The following is a 27,957-nucleotide window of genomic DNA, read 5'->3' on the forward strand; positions in this document are numbered from 1 at the left end:
TTTGTCTGCTTAGGTGCATATTATTTTCTTACCGGCCATAATAAAAAGGTTAAAATAATGTTTTAATTTCTGTGTATTTGAAGTTACTGCAAACATAAGGTACCTATGCCATTGCCACAGTAGTACTACATACAGTAAGCTATATCACGTTAGTTGACAGATAAGTGGGGCTGTCTCTCTATGGCTGCAGCCTCCTCTACCTTGTCCTTGCCTATAAATTTTCTATAGTAAAAGTCAGCTTAATGTCAGAGCAAAAATCAGACTCCTTTAAATGATTGCTCCGGACAGTTCTTGAATGTTCTTATTATTTCCACTTCTTGATTAAAAAGAGACCGCTGAGTGCAGAGCAACAGATGTAAAATTTTAATTTGTGTTTTGATTTTTGTTGTTCACCAAAGATTGGCTTTGGATCAGGATCTGCATTTCATATGGCTTATTTTCCTCTAGTGGGCGAGTGTGACTGTGCTGTGTAGGGAACGTGTTGTACAAAGAAATCGATATTGAATTTAATATCAGGGTTGGCCCAGGTTCCTGTGACTGGGGTGTACACTTGCTTTAATGTGCTGCATTGCAGATTCTGGCAAAACAGTGTTAGCTCTTTTCTAAGTGCTGAATGTTAATTATAGAAGTATGCTTTCCAACTGTAAGAATTTGGGATGGTTTATTAAAATTTTTAAGTTGAATTGTGATAAACCCAATTCTCTAGTGATTTGTTTTAACTCAATCAGGTCTGAACAAGACTTTCAACCGCAAGGTAGGACAAGACTCTCAGATAGCAAATTCAAAATAAGTTTATTTTTTTATAAAATACTTATTGATAGAGAGTTAATTAAATCTGAGTGGATGAGAGGTTTATATGGATAAACCCTCTTAACTGAATATACTGAGCGTCCAAATTACGATCAGTTCACAACTTCCTTTCCAAACCAGACCCAATTATGATTGAATTATGTACAATCCATACAGAAGGAAAAAGATATACTTATGAAATCCAAAAACAGGCTTTTACAACATCTGCTGATCAAGCCACAGAAGCATAAGCCCCCTGGTACCCCTTTGTCAAGAATCAGCTATCTTCCAGTTTCCAGCTAGCTTGATCCTATTTTTATCCCTTTCAGTAGACATCATGCCGTACCAGGTCAGGCAATTTGTTAGCTCATTGGTTCTTCAATGACACCTTCCAAAGATACAATTTTAATTAATTGTATTAATTTTGATCAGATTGTGAGCAACAAGATTTATTCTTGAGCCAGAGCCTAGCAGACCATGATGTTCTATGGCTTATAAAGTTAGAAAATTACTTTCTCTAAAACATTTTCTGTTTGCATCTTCTAGAAACATTTAAGCTTCTACTGTACTATTTTAAAATTAAGAATCCAATGTGTCTCATATATTTATTGATTGCTTCAATTTATTAATTATAACTTAATCAAGGTACATTCCTTGAAGAGATCATTTGTTACAAGCCTGGCCCTAAATACAAAATTAATATAGTGAATAATAAAAAAAGATAGTAGAATGTAAAATGGCTGTAGGAAGCCACATGTTAGTTTTAAAATGGCTCCCTTGACCTTATTCGCTTATTACAGTGAATATAAAATGAAACTAGTCTGAAAATGGTTAAGCTTTACAAGAAAATCACTCCAAACCCACTTACTGCCAGATCAATTCTAGCCATTCTGCCATTATGGCACATGATTACAGATAAACTAGATTCAGCAGTATATTTCATGATATTGGGAAAATAATTGGTCTTGGCCATTTTATGGTGCATTCTCTGGTATAGTAAATATTTGTTCAGCTTCACTGCACAAATGTATCTACAACCACAGAGGACTTGTTGGTGCTCTTTCCAAATTCATCCGACTTAAAAGTCTAGCTAGATGACTTCTACTTCATCTGATGATCTGTTCATGTCTAAAAGGCTGATAGAAAGCAAGTTACATGGTATTTTTGTGTCTCTTGTTTGTGTGCACAGCCTGGCACCACATTAGGTCCTGCAAGATCAAGATGTGTCGGTAGTAGGAAAGAATCAGATTAATTATTAGATTTCCATGGAACAGAAATTGGGCGTGTTCTTCAATGACTGCAATCCAGGCTGCAAAGTCAACTCCCAATAAATTCAAAAAATAGTGTACTTTATATCAATTAATTTAGCTATTTTATTTTCTTTGAAGGCACTGGACTTGTTAACATTCCCCATTACAATTGTGACTTGAGCTGAATTTGGGTAGAGTGAATGGGGGTGGGAGAAGAATTATGAGGAATGTTATCAAAGGGTGGGGGGATTGAGGGGAGAGACACGAGATGGAAGTTGTGTTGGATATTTGAGGGAGGGAATTAATAAGAGGTTCAAGGAGGGAGAAAAGTTGAAGGAGGGAGAAGATGAGGAATGGAGCAACAGAAAGAAGGGGAGCAGAGAGAGATGCAGACAAGGCTACAACTAGAGAGAAAGGAAGGTAGTTTCCTTTAATTTTAAAGGGAAAAGTTGGTTTTGGAGAGAATCAAAGAGGTAAGTGGTGTAAGAGGAGAAAGGCACGGAGGGAAATGGATTGAAGTGAAGGGGCCCTTAGCTTCTTGCCACTCGTCACCTGTATTTGGGAGGGGACTGAGTGGAAAAAGAGAGTGGAGTCATTGCAATGTCAAAGGACACGTGAAGGGAATGATACAACAGTTGATTGCATAGTTCAAAGGAGAAGATGTAGGCATGATGATGGCAGTGAAGGTTGAGAGGTGAAGGAGCAGGGATGTGGTAGTGAGGTGGATGGGGGTAGGAGACAGAACATCACATTTTCCCCACAACCCCCACCCAAACTCAAACTGCAACATTTACAGGCTGCCTTCCTCACCACGCTACGTTGTGCTGCCTCTTGTCTCACATTTGAAAGGAAGGTGAAAAAGGAGACTATGACAGAAGGAAGTGGAGAAAAGCAGAAGAGAGACATTGACACAGATGGTGTAAAAACAAATACAAATGAGAGAAACAATTTTTTCCCAACAATCCAGCAAATAGCCCTATATGTTAAACAAAACTCTTGTGTTTGCTTGCACCTGGCAATGTGACAAAAAGTTGGCAGGAATTCCTATTTCCACATTAATAATGTCAAGTTGTCATGCTGTAATTACATTCTACTTCTGGTAGAAATACTGTATTATTGCCACTGAGACTATGTCTCCTTATTCTGGTTCTTCCTGACTTGCATTGGGTCTCTGTATCTTAATTTATTAATTGTAAAATCCTTGTTTCATCTTCAACCCCTCCAAGGTTTTGTTGCACTCCAACGAACTCATCTTCTCCAACCTTGATCCCCTTAAATGCTCTTCAGTCACCTGACTGTTATTTTCCATCTACCTTTTCTGTTAATCACGTGTGTTAGCCATGGCTCAATTGGTATCATTCTCATCTCTGAGTCAAGAGATTGTGGGTTCAAGTCCCACTGCAGGATATGGGAGCACAAAAATCAGCAATGATACTGCAGTGCAGTACTTGAGGGAGTGCTCCATTGTGGGAGGTGCCATCTGTTGCATGAGGTGTTAAACCTAGGCTCTGCCCCCGCAGGTGGCACTATTGGAGTTAACCCTTGTCTTAGCCAATATTTATCCCTTAATCAACATCACAAAAATAGATTATCTGGTCAGCCTCATACTGCTATTTGTGGGATTTTCCTGTGTGTAAATTAGCTGCTGCATTCCCTGCATTACAACAGTGTCTATACTTCAAAAGTACTTCATTGGCTGTAAAGCGCTTTGAGGTGTCGGTAGTCATGAAAGGCATTGTATAAATGTATATCTTACTCTCATGATTGGCAGTGTTCAGCCACTTCAATCCTATTCTCTCAAGACCCCTCTTTAAACATTCTGCCTCCATCCTTTTTAAAAACTTTCTCAGGGCCCATCTGTTTGACCGAGACTTTCATCACTTCATCTAATTTTTGTTACTGTAACTTGTTTCTAAATCTTTCCTTTAAGAAGCACTTTGGGAGATATTACATTAGAGGACAGTATAAGTGCAAGTTGTTTGCCATAGTTTCTTGACAGTATATATCATATTTGTCATAATATTGTGGGATATCTTAAAGCAGGTTTGTGTGTGTGCATGTGGTTGGTTTAATTGGGCTGGAGACAGGTGGACTGCAAGGTTTAAATTATCAAAGAAGTGAGGCGTAAAACAGGCATTTGAAATGAAGATGAGTAGAGCTGGGGTGAGGTCAACAGAGACAATGTGAATGAAATTTGCAATTTTAGGGAAGTGGAGAAGTGTTTGATTTTCATTGGGACATGGAAGATTTTTACAACTGGCAAGATAAATAAGGCAAGGTTATTACGCTGATTTTTCCCAAAAGTGCTGACAATATTGAGAACATGAAAGATTGTTATTTCTGGGAAAAGTAACTTCTAAAGACAAGTGGAAATAATGGGATTTACAAATCAAAAGCGATTAAAACATATTTTAAGAAGGATGGAAGGCTGTGTGAAATCTGGAAAGGTGACTGTGTGAAACAGACCTTGATGGGAGAGTGGTTGTAGGGCGGGGGGGGGGGGGGGGGGTGCCCCTCTGTCTACCCTGCGGAGGTTTGCTGTTCCAGTAACCAAAGTTGAGCCTTTGGAAGTCCATTGTCCAGTGGGTGCTAGTGGTAAAATTGCTGGATGACTTTATAAATTTGGAATCTATTTGGACTGTTGCCTTAAAGTGGATTTGTAGTTGGTTTGGTTAAATAGAAATTTTGGGAACTGTTATAACTGTAATCTTGTGTATGTTTTTTAAATCTTTTTTTAATGAATAATTTAATCTTTAAAATCTCTAAAGGTGGTAGTGGACTCATTATTCCTGATTTGAGTGCACAAGCCTTCTCATAATAAATACAAATTGCAAATTTGTTGTGATAGTGTGGCCAAGTTTCCCTGTGGATTGCAAATACCGCCTGCCATATCATAACAATACACACACTATTCAGTTGTTATATGCACTGTTTCAGTTCAAAGGCACTTCACTCAAATTAATTGAGGCTGTTGTCTGCCATCATCTCCTAGTTCTGGCAACAGAATTTGCCAAGTCAGGATGCATTCACCCCATTGTATTGTCTTGTACAAAGACCACCAGCAACAAAAGTTTACTTGAAAGATGTAGCAAGTTGTGGATTGAAAAGATATTGATAAATAATTCTTGCTTTGCTTTTGAGATTTCACCTATGCCACTTAACCCCTTCCTCTCCAGCACCCACTTTTCTCTACTCTTCTATGCTGATTCATATTGGGGCATAGTTGCATGGGTGCTTCACCCAAGTTACCCTTTTTCATGCATGAATTTAACAGTGAATATGTATTGTTACTAAATTTGAATTCAGTAACAGCCAAACCCCTGTTCCATTCCTGTTTTCACCTGACTGTCCACATATAATATCATTAAAGCAAAGCTCACTGTATAGCATTTGGGTACAGGAGCTCTGGCTGATTTTATTTTGTTTTGTCTTCCTTTCTTAACCCCAGGTTAATTTATAGCATCTAGTTATTTTCCCAGACTATATTTGGTAACTCAACGTGAACAGGGATTGAACCTGGGACTACACTGGTTTGTCTGGTTTAGAAACATACTTGGGGAGCTCTGCATCATTCAAAGTTTTGTCATCTGCACTCTATATAACACACTTCAGAATAGTTTTGTTTTCCTTTATACAATAACAGTAACTGCAGTTCATTGTAATTTGTTCTATGTGAAGCATTTCAGGATGTTTCTGAAATGTGCGATTAAGGCAATACGTATGTACAAGTTCGTTCTTTAGAAACATGATTTCCTCACGTTTGGGTGGTGTGGATGTACCTACTTCAGGGAAGAAATTGCTTAAAAAAAAAACTAGTTTGTTTTCAATACTGTACTTTTATAAGAATGACCCAAATTTTTGCTGTGTGAATAAATGTTGGGAGATTACTGAAATAATTATTGATTATATGTGTATATAGCATCCTGAATTATCCCTTTTCTCACATATCCAATCCTTTGCATTTTTTGTATTGGTTTAGTGATTGAACTGAAGCTCATCAATTAAATTGTTTTGGCTTTCTGCATGTTGTTTTTACCTTTGTTTTAAAAAGAAGCAGTGTCTGAAAAATTTCTCAGCTTTGAGTAGCTATATACATTAGTATTGTGCTTACTGGGCAACCTGATCTAAAAAGTTGAGTGGTACTGTACAGTTGCATGTGTTAGAGGACACGAGATAGAACCTGATCACAATGGAGCTTTGAATCTATAGGCATAAAAATTAGACTTCAGGAATTCATGGTGCCAGCTTATATTCTGCATTTGTTAGGCAGAGTGGCTATGCTAACCAAATTGTTTTAAATCTCCATTATAACCACTTATTCAGAAACTCCTGTTCTACAGGTTCTGATCAAGTGCTGATGTATTATGGATTATATTTTATTAACAAAAAGTCAATTTAATTGTAGTTGCCTTGTATTCACACTTCAGCACACTAATCGTATTGTAAAACTGGAAGAACCAGCAGGTAGGTAGTTTACAATGGTAGGATTTGGGTTGAATTTCTGTAATTATTACTAAAACAAACCTGACATTTTGAAATTACCCAGCCCAAAACGTTACAAAGATTATGACCTGTTTTCTAAACAGAATCAGTGAAGGGATTCCAGGTGCCATCAGATTTAAGTGCTTTTCACTTAAGAGCATGCTATTTCTGTTACGCAGTGACATTGGAACATGGGACTTAGAAAACACAATTTCTGGAACAATAACATTGTTTTCAGTTGTGTAGCTGACAGTATCTTTAGGAAGCTTGGACAAAGGGCTCATAGCACCATAGAGGAGGAGGCTGTTTGGCCCATTGTGCCTGAGCTGGTTCCTTGATAGAACTAACCAATTAATCCCACCTCTGCTTTTTCTACACAGCCCTGTAATCTTTTTACCCTTCAAGTTGTAGTAATTATAGTTTTGATAAACGTTGGACTGTAGCTTTAAGAATAATCTTGTGTTGTAAGATCGCATGATTTGTGTAAACCAATGAGTTAGCAGTGTGGGGAACCTCTAGGAGAGAGTTCTCCTTTCGTTATAGAGTGAGATGCATACATGCTGCTGCCGTCTTGTAAATAAAGTTCAATGTTTCCACCAAGAAAAGTTGCCTGGAAAATGAACTCTATAACAAACTGGTGACAAGGATAAATCAGATCCAGTGCTGTCCCTCGCGCAGCAATTGTGAGTATGTAAGATAATCAAAAAGAAAGGAAGATTTACTCATCCGAAATGTCACAATGTGGCAGAATCGGACCCTTTGAGCCAGCCACAGACAACTAGTCTCAATAAATAGAACGTCTCGCATTCTACTTTCAAGCCAACGAAATCACGGGGGAGGAAAAGAGGAGAGCGATTCTCCTGAGTATTTCTGGGAGCAAAACCTACAGTTTAATTCGAAGCTTGATGGCCCCCAGTGCCCTTTATTCAAAGACCCTCAATGAATAACCCTCGTTAAGTGACATTTTCAACCCAAGCTCTTAGTCACAATGCAGAGATTCAGGTTAAATTCACGGAATAGGGCCTTAGGGGAGACCATTCCCACCTACATGGTGAAATTAAAACAACTAACAATGTTGTGATTTCAGTGAAACCATGAATGATGTGTTCAGGGATCGTTTTGTCTCTGGCGTGCAAGAGGATGCTCTTCAGCGAAGATTGCTGGCTGAAGTCGATCTTGATTTTAAGAAAGCGTTAGAAATAGTGCCTGTGATGGTAAGCGCTGTAAGGGATGCACGAGCGATTCAAGGTGTGCAAAGTTGTGCCATTTTCCTAGTTGGGTGGGAATGGTCACCCAAAAGTGGCACTAAAAGCCGGGACTCCTCCACAAATTGGGAAACCAAAAATTTAGAGGAAGCAAATTCGAAAATTAATTTTGATCGACGTGGGAACAATCATACTCTTAGCAATTGGCAATTTTAAAAAGATGGAATGTTATTTTTGTCACAAAAGAGGACACATATTTAAACATTGCAAAGCGAGATTAAAACGAGCTTCCAGTCAACAAACGAAGTCCAATGAAGTATATAGCGTGGAAGAGCCAGAAATGGCCAATTCTGACATTTATTCCTTATTCAACCTGAAAATTGGGAAGACAGAGCCAATTACTATCACACTGCAAGTGAATGGTAAACCCTTAAAAATGGAAGTAGACACTGGTGCTTCTATTACTGTAGTCGGAGAACACACTTTCAGATATTTAAATAAAGGTGCTCAACGATTAAATTTGGAACAACCCTCCGCCAAGTTGAAAACATATACAGGTGAAGAAATCCAGGTGAAAGGTATCACCAGAGTACCTGTTTATTATAGACACCAAACAGCACAACTACCAGTGATGGTATTAGAAGGTAGAGGACCAAGCCTTCTCGGTCAAAATTGGTTGAGGGAAATTAACCTTGATTGGCCAGTGAGATTTCAAAAGGGAGCAGGAAGAGTTCCTGAGTTGGAAAAGGAGCAAGACAAGGTACTTCAGAAAGAGCCTGGAGAGTCCAAGGACCACAACAGGATGAAAAAGGAGTGTGTAAGCATTCAGCAACCTGAAGAAATGAAGACTGTCTTAAACAACAACATGGAAGAACAGCAGAAGACACCCAAGGAGACTCTGCTGAATTACAGAATTCAAGATGAAGCAAGTGAGCTTCACAAAGAAAAGGAAAACCTGTTGAAAGACTTCACAAATTACAGGAATCCCTCAGGTCAAAGTTTGTACCTTTTCAAAATTACGAAGAGAAGCAGGAAGAATTTAATGTCACTCTGAACAAACTGAAGAACCAGTTGGCAGAGAAGTTGCAGCAATGTTCAAGGTTCCAGGAGGAAGCCAACAGATACAAGCAGGAGACAGAAGAGCTGTAGAATCAGCTAAATGAAGCTTAAAGGGCTTTGAAAGCAAAAGTTGTAGAACTTTCCAAGATGCGAGTAGATAATGAAATCATGGGTAGCTCAACTACTGAACTAAGACAAGTTGAGATTTCACCTGAGAGAAGTCTGGCCGACAATGAAGTCAAAAAGAAGGCCGAGATTAATCTCTGTGGTAGAAAGAAGAAGACAAAAAGGAAGAAGGCTCGGAAAAGACAATAAAAGGTGGGAATGAAAAAGTTAACAGGTTAATCATTGGAAACTAAACTAGTTCGTTTCCTATTTCACTATAGAACAACCCCCCACACTACGACAGGTGCAACACCTGCAGAGTTACTGATAAGGCATTGTCTTCGAACAAGACTAAGCCTGACACTTCAAATTTGGAGGGGAAGGTGGAGAAAAGTCAAGGGAACCAAAAAGCAACTTAAGATTTGCATGGTCGTGAGTGACAATTTACTGTTGGAAAAGCAGTATATGTAAGGAATTTTGGTGGAGGACCGAAGTGGTTACCTGGTAAAGTAAGCTCTGTGACCGGATCATTGTCGTACCACATGGAAGTGGAGGGCCGGATCACCCATAAGCATGTGGATCATTTAAGAAGCAGGGAGGAAGCCCAACAAAATGATTTTCCGCCCGTAACCATTGCTGAACCTGTGGTTCCTGTTGAAGTTGTTCAACCAATGATAGATGTGCCTGATGTCTCTGTCAGAGTGGATGACAATGAACTGTGGTATGCCTAATGAGGTATCTGATATTGCAGTTCCAGAGAATGTGGTTCCTGCAAAAGAATCGGAAGTCGTGGAGCTATGACGTTCCACACAGATCAGGAAAACACCTGAAAGACTGAACTTGTAATTTCATAACCTGTGTAAATATTGTAACGTAATGTGATTAACACCCTTGTAAATATAAAATGTACAGAAAAGTTAAAGGTGGGAGGAATGTAGTAATTATAGTTTTGATAAACATAGGACTGTAGCTTTAAGAATAACCCTGTTCCAAGATCACATGATCTGTGTAAACCAATGGGTTAGCAGCATGGGGAAACCTCTAGGAGAGAGTTCTTCTTTAGTTATAGAGTGAGATGCACACATCCTGCTGTCTTGTAAATAACGTTCAATGTTTCCAACAAGAAAAGTTGCCTGAAAAAGCCAATCACCTCAAATCTATGTCGTCAGGTTACTGATCCTCATGCCACTGGTAAGTTTTTCCTTATTCACTCTCTCAAAACCCCTAAATGCCTCTATCCGATCTCCCCCTTAACCCCGTTCTGCTCTGGAGAACACCTCCAGCTTCTCCAGTCCCTCCACACAACTGAAGTAACACATCTCTGCTACCATTCTCATAAATCTCTTTTGTAACGTCTGCTATAACTCCGATAGCCATGTAGTGAAGGATAGAGCTGGAGCCTTACTTTTATACACTTACACACTTTTTTTAATTAGAGACAACATTTCGTGCACTGACAATCCAACAACCCCAGTTTCAGCCAGCCAAGTCTCTAATGAATGACGCCATCTGAATGCAATTAAACACCAATTAATATCTTCTATGACCTTGACGTCCTAAAGTTTGACCAAAATTGAACACGCTACTCCAATTGAAGCCAATTCAGTGATTTTATAAAAGTTTAGCGTAACGGCTTTTCTTTTGTACTTTGTTTCTATTAATAAATTCAAGGATTCTAGAGGCTCTTTTAACAGTCTTTTCCTCCTGTCCTGCCACCTTCATACATACACCCCTGTGTGTCTGTTTCTGCACCCCTCTAAAATTGTACCATTTAGTTTGTATTGCTTGTCTTATTCCTCTTGCCAAAATGTATTGCTTCACAATTCCCCGCATTAAATTTCATCTGCCTGTTTCGTCCATATTGTTTACTGCAATTTAAATCTGTTTCTTTCCTACATTTTCAAGTTTCACACTATCTGCAAACTTTGAAATTGTATCCTGTGCATCCAAGTGTATGTTATTTATGTATATGAAAAAGAGCAGTGATCTTAATATTGACCCCTGGGGAAACACCACTGTGGTACCCCCACACAGATATTTGCACCAATAGCTTGGTGGTGGGGTGGGGTGGGGGGGTGGAGGTGGGTTGGGGAAGAGAGGTGCAGCACATAAGCTAAATAAATAGATTAAGATATTGCAATGTTTCAACAGGGGCAAAAGAAATCTGCACAGAATGCAGCCATTAGTTGCCATTCAGTTTCTGAGAGTTCTTATTCATTGACACTATCTGGGATCTTTCCTGCCATTTTTCAACCTATTCTTTTTGCACTATTCTTCTCTGGCAACCAGCAGGAAAATCAAGCATTAACATGTTCAGAGTACATTGCAGAACACTTGTCCTGGACTGACATTCCCTTTAGTGCACGATAGATAGGAAAAATAGTCACAATTCACTTGGAAGTGTTTCAGAACAGACTGGCTGTAATGATGCCAAGTTTCACACAGTGCATTGCATAAAGAAACAGCAATAGCATCCTTGGTGACATGGAAGTTGGCGCATGAAGACTGATGATTGGGTTTTCAACTGCCTAAGAGAATTATATCCCATTTCAAAGTCTGAAATCTGTGGCTAGTTTGAAAACTTCGATCTAAAAATTCTTTAATTGTTCTGGTGCAATATGGCTCTATTTCATAAAATTCCTTTCCTGAAAGAAATATTTAATTTCATAAGAAAAAAATAAATTTGAAATGCCATATTTTGAACACTTATTCACCAAGGCATTCATAAGTAGGTTTCTCTATTTTTCAGTTGGTGAGGAAACATTTTGGATGTTTTAAATCCGGTAGAATTTGAAGGCCTTTCATGTGGCTTTTTCGTTGTGCACTTTCAGTACAATTAAAGCTTTTTGGTTCCTGTGGAAAAATTTTGGCGGATATGATTACTGAGTGGATCATTCAGCATGAAATGTTGCAATTTGAAGTAGCACATTCAAGAATTTTAGATATTGCCTGGAAAACTGCTGCAAATGCTCTGCCCTTGCATTAACATAGAAGTTTCACACTTGCTCACATTTTGCAGAGCCTACAAGAAGTATTGCATACGGAGGAAGGGGGTTAGATACTTCACAGCTCTCAACATATTCATTAGTAGTGAAAAATGTGGCAACATTATATTTGTGTGACTGGATATGTGTATGGTTCACTAGTAAATTGTAGTAACCATCAGGAGTTTAAAATGACCTTCAACTCAAGATTACAGTTTAAAAGACACCTAGGGACAATCTGTCTCACATTAAATTAAAGCAAGTACACCTGACTGTATCCTATTCTTACCTCTTAAAATTTAGTTCACATAATTGGATCCATAGTTATTCTTACAGACAGTAAGTTTTTGGAATTGCATGATATCCTGTTGGAGGAAGGGAGTTTTCATATTTACACTATGGATTTCAGACAAACTTTGGAGACAACTTGTCTCCAAAAAGGAAACATTTTAGGGGGAATTAGATTAAAACGGTCTTTATTCAAAGGAGGAATGAGTATAGATTTTTTTCAAGCTCAGTCATGAATGCTGGAAAAAAAACTGTAAGATGCGATGTATTTGGCCTATCTGCAGAGTTCAATTACACTTAATATCATGTCTAGGCACAAAATTATAACTCAACATTTCTACTGGTTTGAATATCATCAAATTTCAAAAGAGGGATTGAAAGTGGAGTTGATGTAAAAGTTCATCCTTGATTTCATTGAATGGTAAAACATGCTCGAGTTGCTGTATGGCCTACTCCTCCCATTTCTTATAACATGTGACTTATTGTCCTTCAGAATACTTGCGACTCTGGTGACTTGTGACTTCCGATATTCTGCATCAAGGAATTCACTATCCTCTTTTATGTCTAACAGGCCTTATTTAAATGTTTGAGCTGGAAATACAGTGTCGATAATTTTTTATTTTATGCAGCATTGTGATGTGCGGCATCTGACTCAACTCTGCGTCTGCTGATGCCTCGTTTGTGTTGCCAGTGCATTTGTCCAACATTTTGTCTTGGATGAGCCACAATTTTTTTCCAAATTAAGCTGTGGGAAAACTGGTCTGCTGGCCCTTGCCTCAACCCCCATGCCACTGATTCCAGTCCCCTCCCCAGCCACTTTCTTGGGCTAAAATGAACTGTTTTAAAACCTCAGCCTTATTTTATCCTGAGCTTAGCCCTGACTTTAAGTTCTCCCCAAACGTTGCCTGCTTCTAACTCAATAACATGGCCTGCCTCCACTGTTAACTCACTCTATTGGCTGATGAAACAAATCCATGCCTCTGGCCCCTCCAAATTAGACTATTCCAATGATGATCTGGTTAGCCTGTCATCCTTGGCCCTCTGTAAACTTCAGTTCATCAAAAGCTCAGCTTCCCATATGCTATCCCATATAACATCCCACTCTCCATTGCGCTCCTATCCTCACTGACCAATTTTTTATTTTAAACTTCTAGTTTTCACACTTAAGTTGTTTTATGATCTTGTGTCAGCCCATCTCTAACCAGCTTCAGCAGCCTCACTGTGCCCCTAAACCCTCCTTTCTTACTCTGGCCTCATGTGCATCCTCTGTTTCTTCATTAACCATAGGCACTAGTTTGCCCTTAAAGCCCTTTGCCTCTCCACTAACCTCTTTGAAATTTTTGGCCTCCATCTTTAGCTCAGTGCCTGCTTTTTGATTGTCTCTGAAACACCTTGGGATGTTTTTCTGTGCTAAAGGCACTGTGCAAGTGCAGGTTTTGTGTGTGAGCTGCCTCTCAATGTACATTAACACGATGGAGTGCACTGGAATCGCTAATTTTATTTTCTTTCTGCAGAATCTGTTCAGTATTTATTATGGACATGGAAGGTTTTGGAGAACTGCTGCAGCAGGCTGAGCAGCTTGCAGCAGAAACTGAAGGTGTGTCTGAGCTTCCACATGTAGAAAGAAACCTGCAGGAGATTCAGCAGGCTGGTGAGGTCTTGCGATCCAGGACCCTGACTCGCACATCACAGGAGACAGCAGATGTCAAAGCGTGAGTTTAAAGGCTGAGTTTCCTGAGGAATATCATGAATTCTTACTGTAGTTTAACAGATATTTCATTGAGAATGTTTTGACAATGACATTTCACCATTTTGGTGTAAAACTGTACTTCGTGATACAAACTGAAACAGCACTCCACTTGCCTTTACCAGGAGGCCAATTTGTATAAAATATGAAATGAACTCCTGTGGTGCTCATCAAGTCAGATGATGTGCTGTTTTTATGAGGACAGAATGTTATGCCGTTTAATGAACAATTCATTATTTTGCTGCTAAGGTGGAAACATGAGCCTTTAAGGCTCCTTGAGTTCTGTGCCTGAAATCAGGTCCTTAGCGATTATTTGTCGATGCACAGCAAAGTGGTGTGATTTTTTTTTCCGAAAATATACTTCATTCATAAAATTGTAAAAGTACATTACAAAATGTTTTGACTTGGAAAAATTACAAAGAAGTGGAATAAAATTCAACTTGCTTCTATACAACATGTACCACTCTTTGGTGACTTAGTACAATTGCAATACTCTTGATATTTACAATATGCATTCCATGTCAGGCGTACAGCCTGCGGGCAAAACATTTAAAATGGAAAATTACAGTGCAATAGAATTCAACTTTTCTCTGTACAGCATGTTCCACTCTTAAGCGCTATGATTTTTAAAAATTATGGCTAGGGCGGGGTAGGCCCTGAATGCACCTCAGCTAGAGGGTTTGGAATCAGGTTAGTGCCAACAGCTAGCCGTCTAGCCAATTGAGCTAACTGTACCCAGCGCACCCCCCCACCAAAGGCTACAAAGCCTTAATGTTAAGTAAATGCTGCTGCTGATCAATTAGAGTTTAATTTGTTAGGTGAGGGAAATTTGAAGATTGGAAGGTGCTTGTTAATTGTCAGACTCCAGGTCAGTAATGTGCCTTTCTCTTTCAAATTGATTTGTATCTGTAACAAGTATGACTTCAGCTTTGTGGTGAGTGTGAGAAAACTGCATGAACAGAAATATATTGTGACTTAAATTGGGAGAAAGTCCTTACTTCAGTAACTAACACAGGCTCTTGGGAAAATCATTGGGTTCGTTTTACTGAAAGTGTACACCTTAAACAAATATTTAGATGCTAAATTTCAATCTGTATAAAGAATATATATATATATCTTTGGTTTATCTTATATGCACTTTTAAAAATAACCTGGTTTTCACCTCTGGGTTGTCTGTGCCAAGCAACACCCTGTTACTGAGACAAGCAATCCTCTGCTTGGTTTCTTTCAGTTTTTTTTCCTTTTTTTTCATGGGATGTGAGCATGCCCATGATGTGGGCATTGTTAGCAAGGCCAGCATTTGTTGCCCATTCCTAATTGCCCTTGAACTGAGTGGCTTGCTAGGCCAATTCAGAGGGCAGTGTATAGTCAACTACATCAACTGCATTGTTGTGGGTCTGGAGTTAGCCAGACCAGGTAAGGTTGGCAGACTTCCTTCCTTAAGGGACATTCATGAACCAAATGGTCACCATTGCTCAGACTAGCTTTCAATTCCAGATTTTATTAATTGAATTTAAATTCCATGGTGGGATTTGAACCTGTGTCCCCTGGGCATTACTGAATTACTATTCTCGTGACATTACCACTGCGCCATCATCTCCCCTGCTCCATAATCCATTGTCAAGCAGCAAATGAGAGTTAGCTTCTGCTATAGGTACAGCTGAAATTGGGAAGGCGTGGCCACATGCTAAATTTCTTCATGTGTTAATATGTTGTACCAAAGCAGTGCTATCATTCCCCCATTATTCTATTTTAACAGCACATAATGAGCTACTTGTAGCATTTATGTTCTCTTTACATTCGAAAAGATTTTGTATCAAATGGAACATAAACATGATACTGTGTAATTGTCAATGCCTAAAGCTAGCCCTGTACGTGAACAGGTGAAGGGTGCAATAATTGTTGATATGTAAGCTGTGAATGCTGAGTTTCTTTTTTTTTTACCTTTTGTTCTTTAAATAGGTACATTCTGCTAGGCTCTAAAGGGTTAGACATATCTCATATCTCTCAACGATTAGAAAGTCTGAGTGCAGCTACAACTTTTGAACCCCTTGAGCCAGTGAAGGACACCGATATACAGGTAAATGGAATTCTGCTAGTGTGCTGTCTTGGATAAAGGGGATGTGACTGAAAATATTGAGTTTAAAATAATTGCAAAATAAATTCATTTCATCATATATTGGCAAGAAAAATGTGTGGAATAGATGTACTTAAAAAAAAATCTTCCTACTTGTCACTTATGAGCTGTTATAGTCAGCTCTGATTATCAGCATTGGACAAATATTATCAGCTGTACCCCTCCTGCTATGGTGAAATATCTCGCTAATGTTTGTGACTTGATGCGTTTCATCAGGCTGAGTACTGATAAAAACATCAAATCAGAAACAAGCTCAGGTTTTGGGCAGTCCTTGAACTACGATGCCTGCCTGTTTTGATTGTGGAGCCAAAAGTTCAATAATTTGAACTTAACTCCTTTTTTATGGCATTTTGTTTTTGATCACTTATCTCAAATGTCACTACTTGTACACAATTTTATTTCAGAGATGGAGCTTTTGCTTTAAGGTAAAAGTTTATTGGAATTACAAAGCAGTAATCTGAAGGAAGGGTTCAGTCAATGTCAAAAATAACAGTTCTGTTTGAAACCTTATTTACCACTTTTATAATATGTTCTGTTTTTTTATGGGTGAATTCGTTTGGTTTTGATCCAGTGTTGACTTGCATTGATGCCACTCGCATAGGAGACAAGGTTGTAGCATTGTTGCTACATGATTATCAACATAACTTTCAGAAATTTCTTGGTCTGGTATATGAGTAAGTTATTTGGCCTGTACAGTGATCATGAATGCCCTGTACTTCAGAAGTATATGCAAGAGGTTGAAACCTAGAATTATTGAATTTTACAGCATGGGAGGAGCCATTGGGCCACACTGAACCTATGCTGAGTAATTTGCCTTGTCCCTTTCTCCATACTCTTTTAAAGTTTTTCTTTTCTCTTTGTCAGATATTTGTCCACTTCTTTTTTGAAAGCTAGTACAGATTCTGCTCCCTGTCACTTTGTTAGGGCATTCCATATCTTAACAGCATTCCTGATATAAAGCAAAAATCTCCATTTGTCCCCTTCATTCTTTGTTATAAATTTTAGGACCTTGAGTTACCAGCTCACAAACCAGTGTTAAGGTGCCCAAAACTGTATGCATTCTCACTCTGTTCTTATCAATAAATAATATCCAATAAAAAGAAACAAATTAAAAATACTCAAACGGAAGGCATTTATTGCAATGCATAATGTTATATAAATGGTCATTTGGTAGTACAGAACTGAATATTGCTGAAAAAAAAAGACGTTGAAGCTTTTCATCTTGCACTTATTGGGTTAATTTGCAAGAATACAATGCAAGGGAAACAACAAAATTTTATACTGTATGAGAAGAGAGTGCTGGATGTTTGGCAAGTGGGCTCTGATTGGAGAAGCGTTGCCATGGAGAATGCAGCAGTTGATAGTGACTGACAATTAACTGCAAAGCATTGTTTAAAGTTTAAACCAGGCAGCTTGACTCTGGTCAAGGCATTGCCCTGAGGAACGAACTAGCGAATGGTTGTCACTTATTTTGTTGCGTGATGCGTCCCAAAGACTGGCGGATCGCATCAAACAGCATGCCCCTTCCACTGTTCACAATAGGCAAGGTACAGACCATATCCAAACAGCCCGTGCTTACAAAACTCAAAACAAAGTGTTCAACATTAGATGTGATTCCGTGATTGGACAACATTTGCTAAATAATCCTCACTGTGCTAAGAATTATGCTGACAATCAATTTAAGGTTGTCAGTCAGGCTCGCAGTGTGGCGCATTTGTATGTGTTGGAAGCTATATATATTAATATGCAGGACCCTGTCCTTTGCAGATAGAGCATGTACTTTGTGCCTGTTTCAGCTAAACAAAATAAGTGACAGCCATTGGCTTGTTCATTCTTCAGGGTAGTGCCTTGACGAATCAGAATAAAAGCTGCTTGGTTTAAACTTTAAACAAATCTTGGCAGTTAACTATCAGATACTGCCAACTGGTGCATTCTCCATGGCGATGCCTCTACCAATCAGTGTCCACTTGCTAACTAATTAGCACTCTCCTGTCATACAGTATAAATTTGTTGTTTTCTCTTACAATTTATTCTTGCAAATTGCCCGGATGGATGAAAGACGAAAAGCTTCGACAAAATGTCTTTTATTTTCAGCAATGTAATATAAATTAAAAGTTGTGAGATCAAAATATTCTAATGGTAATGTGCTTGTGGATGATGGAAATCATTAACTTGAGTGTAATTACTAACATTATTTGAAAACTGACCAACAACTCCTGCTGCTGATATAGACTTCTCCTGATAGGCCTGAACAACATACATCCACCCACTGTCCCCCACCCCACACACCCAAAAAAACCATCTGGCCCGAAGGCCTGCATTTATAATCTGAAAGTGACTCCTCCAAATTGCATGTTGGTAGCCCCTTAATATTCTTTTCTTTCCTTGCCCTGCCAACCCCTAATTAGCCCTGAAAATCTCCTGATTCTGGTTGAATGCTACACCTGAATCTCTGACTGGCACTAGTGCACCAATATTGATGGCTCTTCTGAGGCTCTTCAACCTGTTGGCTTGCACAATCTCTGGCTGATGGCCTGCCTGTCCACCATGCATCATATTTGTAAGTGTCACCCTCTGCTTCACAACCAATCTAATTTTTTTGAAATTGCACACATACCCTCCAACTGAGCTTTAAATCTCTCTAATACTTTGAGTGGAGTATGTTTTCATTCCTTGCCATGGACATTTGTGAACTTGGCTAACAATAGGTGCTATTGCCATAAGCAATGTATGTACTGATAGTTAAATCAGGAAAGAAACAACTTTAATATTTAATAGTTTGTTTCATATGCTCGACATTATAAAGCACTTTATTACAATCATTACCACTTTTAAGTAAAGTCATTATTGTTTTGTAGATGAACATGGCAGCCAATGTTGAACTAAAAAGCTATCATTGTCCAGTTATGCTTTTTCCTCCACACTTATCCAGAAACTTAATGCTCTTGGTGTATAGAATTTGTCATTATCATATCAAACAGATTTTGATTTGTGTACTGAAACTATAGGATTAGCTGAAATTCAGGACCAGTTCCAAAGGGAATTTTAAACAAGAATAATAAGTCTCTGTCTGTCTTTGCAGGGTTGATTGGAACATTGAAGTGATTCAGCTGCATCCAGTCATTATACAATAAACAATGCCATAGTCTTTCTAGCATCATGTTCCTACTAATTTTGGCTTTTTAAAGGAGGCTTGCTTGATTTTATGTTTGTAGTTTTACAAATAGCTTTACAGTTTTTCATCAGGAGTAATCAGTATGAAGAAGAATTTCATGACAAATCTAAGCTGCTAGCCCCCTCTCGCTGTTTACTTTGATGAAAGTTTCTGTAACACCTGAAAAAGGCAGTTCAGCTCAGAAAAGCAACAAACCACAAAAGTAGTGTCAGTTGACTCCTGCGTTCTGAGAGAAGCTGGAAAGAGCAAAGTGGTGCCTGTTGAAGCTTGAATATTTATATAATTATTTTAATAAATATGCTGGTAGTTTTACATGGCAGCTTCAAAGTTCATTGTTTTCACAAAGGCACTCAATTTATTTTCACAATAACGCCTCTATCGAAAAGAAGCTAAAATATTTAGACTAATCGCTGAGCTTTTTGAACTTGAATCGGTTTATTTGGGTAGATCAATAAGCATGCTGATGCTTACAAACGCAAATATTTGGTTGCTATCGCTACCTCTGCCACTGAAGATGGGTGGGAGTAATGTTTTTGCACCTGTTTTTTAGTCTGTTTGTCTGTAACTATTGTATCTCAAAAACTAATGGATGGATTTCAACAAAACTTGGTACACAGGGTGTAGCCCAAGGAAGAATGATTAGTTTATGGTGAAGATACGGATCTGGATCTTGGAATTTTTTAAAGGATCCATTAATATTTGGAGATGGGACGAATTGACTTTTTTAAGAATGTTGTGGGTTGTTTATTTAGAATGTTTGTTTTAGAATGTTGTGGATTTTCTCAGCTTCCATGGCGCAATTTGTCACGGGTGTCAAAATGTGAGCAGAGTTTTCAGAGCAGGTTATTGGATGTGAGTTGGTCTGAAGCCTCATCAGTGAGAGGGGAAGTCTTAATAAAAAGATTTCTTTTTTCAGCTTTGTAGTTACAGAGCATCAGCCAGGCAGGGAAGAGCCTCAAAGAAGCACAAATACCATTGAGTTAACACACGGTGATGGAGGTTTGTACTTTGCCCTCTTCATTTATTCTAGTTCTTCTTTTTATTCAGAAGTGTTTTTCAGTCTATGGCGATGAGTTAATTGTTCATACATGCCAGTTTCTCATACTTAGGACTAGCTACCTTCTCAGTAACAGATTCTATGGTATTGTCACTATAGGTAGAACTACCTTCCTGTATACCTATATGTGTGAATTTATTGCATTTAGTTTGAATGGAAAGACTAAGTGAGGTGTAAGATGACCACTAGCTTTGCTAGTCCTAGTTTCTGGGATAGCATTGATGTATTCATTAAGTTGGAAAGATACAATTTTGGGAAGTGCTGTTAATTCCATCCTTTGGATTGTCCAACTTGGAATCATCTGTAACTACTTTAAGTTGTTTTGATGCTGTACAGCCATGGTGAGTTATTTCTGCCTCTTGAGATGGGTAGGAGACAGGATTGATAAGAATTAGAGAAAATTAAAAGACTAACCCACATGGTGGCCCAAGTGGAACCAAAAGCAAGTGCTTGAAGTGTTGCATTGTGTTGGTAAAGAGATTGTGACTGCTGCAGGAACATTAAGGAACAGCTTTTATTGCTGTCAATGTGCTTTTGATTTAATTTCTTATTTGGTTAATCCACGGTGTGTTGTTAGTACAATCTTTTGAAGTAGCTTGGATAGAAATATGATGCAATGGGTACCAATGATTTCTGACTTATGGGAAGTGTGGTGAAACTACTACAAAAGTGAACATCTTTTTAAAATATCCTAAAATTATAGCACACTGGTAGCAATGAATTAGGAGAGGCCTGTACTGATACTTCATGGATATCATTGAGCAAAAGCTGTTTTCTACATTATGATCTAGAACATTGGCTGTTGCAATATATAAAAGATGGATTTTATTTTACCCATTGACAGGGTGTGGGTGTCGTTGACGAGACCAGTGTTTATTACATATCCCTAATCGCTCTTAACTGAGCAGCTTACTTGACCATTTCAGAGAGCAGGAAGGAGTCATCCCACATTGGTATGGGCCTGGAGTCACCTTTAGGCCAGAAGGGATAAGGACAGCAGATTTCCTTTTTTAAAGCACATTAGTGAACCAGAAGGGCATTTACGACAATCTGGTAGTTTCATGGTCATTATTACTGATCCTAGCATTTTAATTTTAAATTTATTTAATTAAATTGAATTTAAATTCCACAGTTACCCTGGTGAGATTTGAGTTCATGTCTCCAGATCCTTAGTCCAGGCCACTAGATTACTTGCCCAGTAACATAACCACAATGCTACCGTTCCCCATAAAAACACCATAATTGTGATTCTAAAATAACAATATATTGATAGAATATTGAACAGAATGTAGCTATTTCCTGATTTTTTATCGCTATACTGCAGCAGCAAAGCAATATGCTGCAAGATATGGAGCAAAATATGGCTCCTCTTGAGTGCCGCAGTAACAATGACTATAATCCAGTGATGATAACTGTAATCCAGTGAAAGGCCACATCATGCTATGTCTGGCATTGTACATTGAAAAGGCATCATATTCCACTTCCACTGGTACTTCATAATTTGTATGCCAAAATGGCCAGTTCAAGGCATTATTGAATTTGGATCCATTTGGTACTGTCATTTCCCTTCATTGTGCCACAATTGTTTGCACCATACTGACATGACCTAAAACTTACCTTAACCAGACTCTTTGTTAGCCAATTAAGGTCAATTATTGTATATAAATGCATCCCAATGGTTTCAATAAATGAAACAGTTTGAATAAGAGAGTTCAAAAAGGCAGCATAGTACTTTCATTCCTGTATTATGTGATACATTTTTGTATCACATGAGTTGACAGGTTAACCTAGCAAACCAAAAAGCAGTTTTTCAATTTGGGTCTGGTTGGGCTGAGGCAGGGGTGGCAGGGGAGTCATATAGTTGGTAGGTGATGGTCAGGCAGTAATAAATAAGGACGACATATGGTCTTCCAGGAAAAGCTTTCAAGCTTTTGCATCCTACAGCTCTAGCCAGCTCTCTGCTACTCATGAAATGGGCAGTTTCCTGTCACGATCAAAATTCATTGATTAAAATTGGCAGCAGTCATCTATTAAAATGTTATTGCCATTTAAGATTGCTGCTGATGCATTTCTCTGCTGTTTTTAAACTGGGTACTGTTGTTTTATTCATGTTTAATCTTTGAATATCCTTAATATGGTTCCATTTTTTCTTTAAAATGGTGCTAATTCCTAGATGTGTTCTGAATTGATTCAACATTTCATTAGGGACTTGTAACTGTTGATTTTAGTAAGAATTCTGAATACCAATTTTTATGTGGCACCTTGATTATTCTGGTGATATTGTTTTTACTTACAACCAGAGGACTAGCAGTTTTCAAGTCTGTGTTGATTGGCATAACTATAATTGGAGGATCATCTTCTGTACTTGATTACCCAGTTAGTGAAAAGTAGCTGAGTGATTTTTAAAGGATGGGTGAGGAGGAGGCAGAAGCAAATTCCTAGCAGAAATGCACCTTAAATCAGCTGACCAGATTGCAACTCAAAATGTTGAGAAACCTGAACTCTAGTAATTTCAATTAGTGGCTGAAGGATGCAGCGTGGGAGTAGCAGATGGCTTGAAATAGAGAATGCTAAAATCTACATGCTTAAAGCAGGAGGGAGAGTGCATTCAGTGCAAAATACTCCCCATATGTTTATTATTCACTCTGAATTCTCTGTGAATATGCAGTGAAGGAGTGGGCACACAATCTGAGCATTCATGAAAGTAATGTTTTGTAAAAGGTAGTGTCCCTCTGAGATGTTGTAACTCCTGAATATAGCCTGCATCAGTCTTTCCTTTCCTGTGGAATGAAAAAAGCACTCCCCGGGACTGGATCCTTAGAAACCTGAAATAAAAAAACAGAAAATACTGAAAATGTTAATTCTGCTCCTTCCTCTGCAGATGCTGCCAAATCTGCTAAGCATTTCCAGCATGTTTTTTGTAAACCCTTGATCCTCTCTTTTTGTCCTTGTCAAATAATTATTTGCTACTTACACTTTGCAAGACTACAACTTGGTGCATTTCTGCCTGGATGTTTTAGAGATCGCAAACCTTGCTTATTGCATAACATTATTAATGCTGTCTTTATCCTGCACAGCCACTTAACAGAAAGTATTTGAAGTGTCTGCCACTGCTGGTGAGATGCCTGTTTTATACTTAAGCATTTTTTCGCATACATAGTTTGAGTAAAGGATGTCTCTAGCAGTTTAAGAAAAATACGAGCAGTCTGATCACCTCCCATTCCTTTTCATTACAATTGAGCTGTTATTTAAACAGTTTGAACACACAGCTTAGGTTATGTTAGTGCTGCATTTGTTTTGCAGGATGGTGTTTCTCAAGTGAGTTAAATCAAGGTCCCATGGGCCTTTGCAGGTGAACATAGCTTCTGTGGCTCTATTTGAAGCTGCAAATGGAGTTCTGGTGTGCAGTCCATCATTTATACCTCAACCAATACTATCAAAAGCAGATTAGCTGGCCATTTATTTTAATTTGCATGCAAATTTACTGTCATTTTTGCCTGCATTACAATGAGGACTAGACTTCAAAAGTAGATTAGTTTATTGTGAAGTGTTTTGGGATATCCAAGGAGGTACAAAGGCATTGCCTACATATTAGTTTGTTCATGTAATACCATTGAAGTTTATGAGTAAAATAAATCTGAGTTTGTTTAATGTGGCACTCTATTTGGCTTAACTAAGAATTAGCAGTATTTACTCAACTGAAGCAATTAACTTAGCGTGGACAGCCTTGAAATGACATAGACTTCCATTGTATTTTCCTTCCTAGCAGGCATCAGGATCAAAATTAATCCTGACCTCATACATGTACTGTTTCAACACACGAGTGCTTTCAGAAGTTGGAACCCAGACAGTTTTCTTCTTTAATCTCAGCCAGTTCTGCTTCTCATCACCTTGAAATCTTAACTGTTTCTCTAGCCACAGATGCTACTTAACTTGTTCAGTGTTTCCAGGATTTTGTTTTTATTTCAGATTTCCAGCATCTGCAGTAATGTGCTTTTAGAATCAACTCCAGATTCTGACCTGTGCCCTCCAAATCCCTTCACAGTCACGCTCTGCCTCTGACCTCCAGTCTAATGTATCTTTCCTTCCTTCGTAACTCAGGAGTGCTACAGAAATTATTGGCATTTCAGTTGGAGACCCTTCTTCAGAACTGGAAGTTAAGTGGCTTATGAGGACTGAAGAAAATAATGGAAATGCATGACTAACTTCTATCTCAGAAGTGTTTAATGGACCTGATTCACTTCTGGTCTGTGAATAGGTTTCCAAAAACATGTGAAAAGGTGAAAAAGTGCAGGATAATATATGCAGATCATGTCAATTGGGGATTAGAAAGCTGGAGTGAGGTAAAACAAGTTCAAATTGAAGGGCTATTATGTGGGAGGTGGATGGGAGAAACAGGAAGTTACTGTAAATGGAATTTCAGTATAATTTCATCTAAGCAATTTACAGTATGAAGCTACATAGAGAAAAGGAGGATTTTCAGAAAGCTTACAAACTGGATATCGTGCATTAGATTCGCAAAGGAGTGCGGCTTTGCTTTGTAATTTAAATACTGCAGTTGGGCAAAAACATTACACATTCATTTGTCGTTTAATATTGAGCCTATCGATCACTCAAACCCACACACTGCAATTCCTCTGTTGCGTTGTCAGACAAAAACCCCAATTCTGTTATCTTGTAACCCTCCAGTATCTCTTAATCTCCCATTGAAGATGATGATACTGATCAGAACAATGAGGCTTGTGCAAAATGTTTGCATTTAAGCTCGAATACTCTGTATTGTTGCTGCTTTTTGGGAACAGGAAAACTGATTTGAACAGAAGATTATATTTTACTGCGAGGTTATCAGTGGTTTGAATTTTTACGGCTAATTGTCGCCAATCTGCGGATATGGTAGTGTGATTATGTGACTGGATTAGTAATCATGACCATGAAACAGTTAGATTACCATTAAAACTGGGAAGGAGCACAGTTTCTCTGGCTTACCCTGTGTGCAACTTTAGTTTCACAGTAATATGGTTGATTCTTAATTGCCTTCTGAAGTGGCCTAGCGTGCCAGCCAGTTCTAGGGATAATGACGACCAGGCCCTGAGAATTAATTTTTTAAAAATTGCATTTTGCTGCAGTGATGTTCCCAAAATGTGCACAATACTCCAAATGAGATCTGACCAGGGCCCAACTTACCAACAGTTGAGTTATCATCTCACTTTTGTATTCCCGCCCTCTTTAGTTCATTAGCCTTTTTGATTGCTTTCTCCACCTGTGCACTGGATTTTAGTGATTTGTTTGCTTGGACACCTAAATTCCTTTGGTTCCTCTTTACTGAATAGCCTCTCAATGTTCAGAAAATATTCCAAGTTGTCTTTTTCAGATCGAGGTGGATGACCTCACACCTGCCCCGTTTCAGAACTCCATCTGTGCATTGTTTTATCCTCTCGTTTAGTCTTGTCTATTGCCCTTTGTAACTTATAACTCCTATCTACAAAACTTACTGCGCCTCCTAACTTGGATATACATAACACCCTTCCTTTTTCAAAGTCATTAATACAAAAGCGGAAAAGCTAAGGTCCCCAGTACAAATCCCTGGGCACACCGCTCCTCACGTTCCATCAATTAAAGAATGTTCTGTTTATTTCTAGTGTGTGCCTCCTACCTTTCAACTGAAGTTATCTTAATTTTGTGCACTTTCATTTTTGATGATTTCGTGTTTGGAATCTTACACTATCTCAAAGCCCAAAGTTTATAGACATTCCAGTAGCTACCATGCTAGTGACCTCACAAAAACAATCAACTGGATCAATCAGATATGGCTTCCTCATCACAGATCCATGCTGATTTGTTGATACTGATACACTGTCACTTTGTCCCTGGTAATAGATTACTGTAACATTCTCTCAACTGATATTAATCTGACAGGTCTGTGGTTACCTGGTTTCTTCTTTTCTCCAGTCTTAAATAGTGGCATTTGCAATTTTCCAATTGATGGCACAATTCCTGAATTAGTGAGCATTGTAAATTAATGACTGTCCTCCTTCTATTTCCCCAACTTTGTATTAAATTAGGTCCTGGAGAATTATCTTTTTAAATCCCAGTATTTCCTCCATTACAATTTTTAAAACATTTAAGTCCATTAAGTTTCTTTCATAGTTGTGCTTGCGCCACTGGTGTTCCACTGTGAAAACAGATATGAAGCATGAAATCTTTAGGTTGGCATGCCAATGCACAGTGTTACTGTGTTGCTCAGTCGCTGGACTGCCAACTAACATGGCCTCTGCAGGTGGTAAGTAAGTGCATTAGAAAGACTTCATGCTGTATAGCTTTTGCATTCCCTGGCTATACTTTCTCAAGAGAACAGGAATAAGCCTGTGTAAGTGCTTATTTTCAAAGACTATTGTGTTCCCTTGAATCTTCTCAATAGAAAATCAATTTTTTTTTTTGCATTGCCTCCAAGAGCAAATTTTGAATTAAATTATATTTGAAAAGTTGTGTTTTAAATACCTTGCTATGATAGAATTTTTTTTTTTACATTTTCCTTCCATTTTGCAGCATTAACTTAAGTTTCAATTAAGCGCAGAGCTAAGTTACATTTAATTGGAGAATGTGTTCTCTTGTATTGCTCTCAAGTGCTCTTTGACTATGATCAGCTGAAACTGGATCTTTCAGACCTTCCACGTAAACCTGTTATTCCTTTACACTGGGGATTTTACTTGGTCAATTCTATAAAATTGAAACACCAAAAAGCTTGGCATGGGCGCTAAAAGCATTTAGGATGATTATGGATAGTAGCAAAGAGCCAAGCTAGATTTGGAATTGTAAAGTAAGAGTAGGAGATGCGTAAGCAGTGAGATTAATTAATACTGAAGTAAGATGTAAATATTGTATATGCAGTATGCATGTCATTACCCAACCCGAACCATATCTTTTTGAGTAACTCTTTGAATTTTGTTTTATGTTTAATTAACACAAGTTAACTTATTGAGATTCCAAAAGTCAAATTAGGCCTCCTGTTAAAAGAACATGTGTTGGTCCAATTGATGTAATGGGAAGCTACACTTCAGTTTGCAATAGTGGGAAAAATATTACTAAGTTACTCACCTTACCAGTCTGATTCTAGCACCTGCTGCCCATATCTTCTAGGCAGTAGAGGTCGTAAGTTTGGGAGGTGCTGTCAAAGAAGCCTTGATGAGTTGCTGCAGTGCATCTTGTAGCTGGTAGACTCTACTTGCAGATTGTGCTGGTGAAGGAGGGAATGATTCTTAACGTGGTGGATGGGGTGCCAAACAAGTGGGAAGCTTTGCCCTGCTTTATTCAAGGGAATCTGATGGAACTAAAAACAAAGTTAAACTTACCACAGTGTTGTGCTGCATGGTGTAATGGGGCACTATGGGCTTACTGCTGAAGCACTGTTAATTTTATAATACAGCTGCTGTTTTTTGGATTTTTTTTTTTAAGTTGCGTTCATTTAGATCAATTGATTTCATTTTTGAAGTTAATTGAAGAACTGTATTACATTGGATTTGTTGAAAAAAAGACCATGTGCATTATTTTATGCAAACTTTTCCATGTTTTTGACTTAGTCTGCTAAAGGTGTTCGCTGATGGTCAGAAGTAGATAAAGGATTCTTGAGGCCCTGGGCACCCCGAGCATTTGAGGCCTCTCCACGCCCCATGCACATCCCT

General features: G+C 38.4%; 1 protein-coding gene across 3 annotated transcripts in view; it reads left to right on the top strand.

Annotated features, from left to right (window-relative positions):
* Window positions 1-27,957, top strand: part of nup93 (nucleoporin 93) — a 138,648-nt gene that overhangs the window by 32,740 nt on the left and 77,951 nt on the right. For all 3 annotated transcript variants that reach the window (XM_078544128.1, XM_078544129.1, XM_078544131.1), the window contains exons 2-3: window positions 13,677-13,874; window positions 15,872-15,989. In XM_078544128.1, the coding sequence (XP_078400254.1) occupies window positions 13,696-13,874; window positions 15,872-15,989 (297 nt within the window). In that variant the 5' untranslated portion in view covers window positions 13,677-13,695. The remainder of the gene's footprint in view (window positions 1-13,676; window positions 13,875-15,871; window positions 15,990-27,957) is intronic.

Source organism: Cetorhinus maximus, chromosome 6 (genome assembly GCF_964194155.1).
Source record: "Cetorhinus maximus chromosome 6, sCetMax3.hap1.1, whole genome shotgun sequence".
NCBI lineage: Eukaryota > Metazoa > Chordata > Chondrichthyes > Lamniformes > Cetorhinidae > Cetorhinus > Cetorhinus maximus.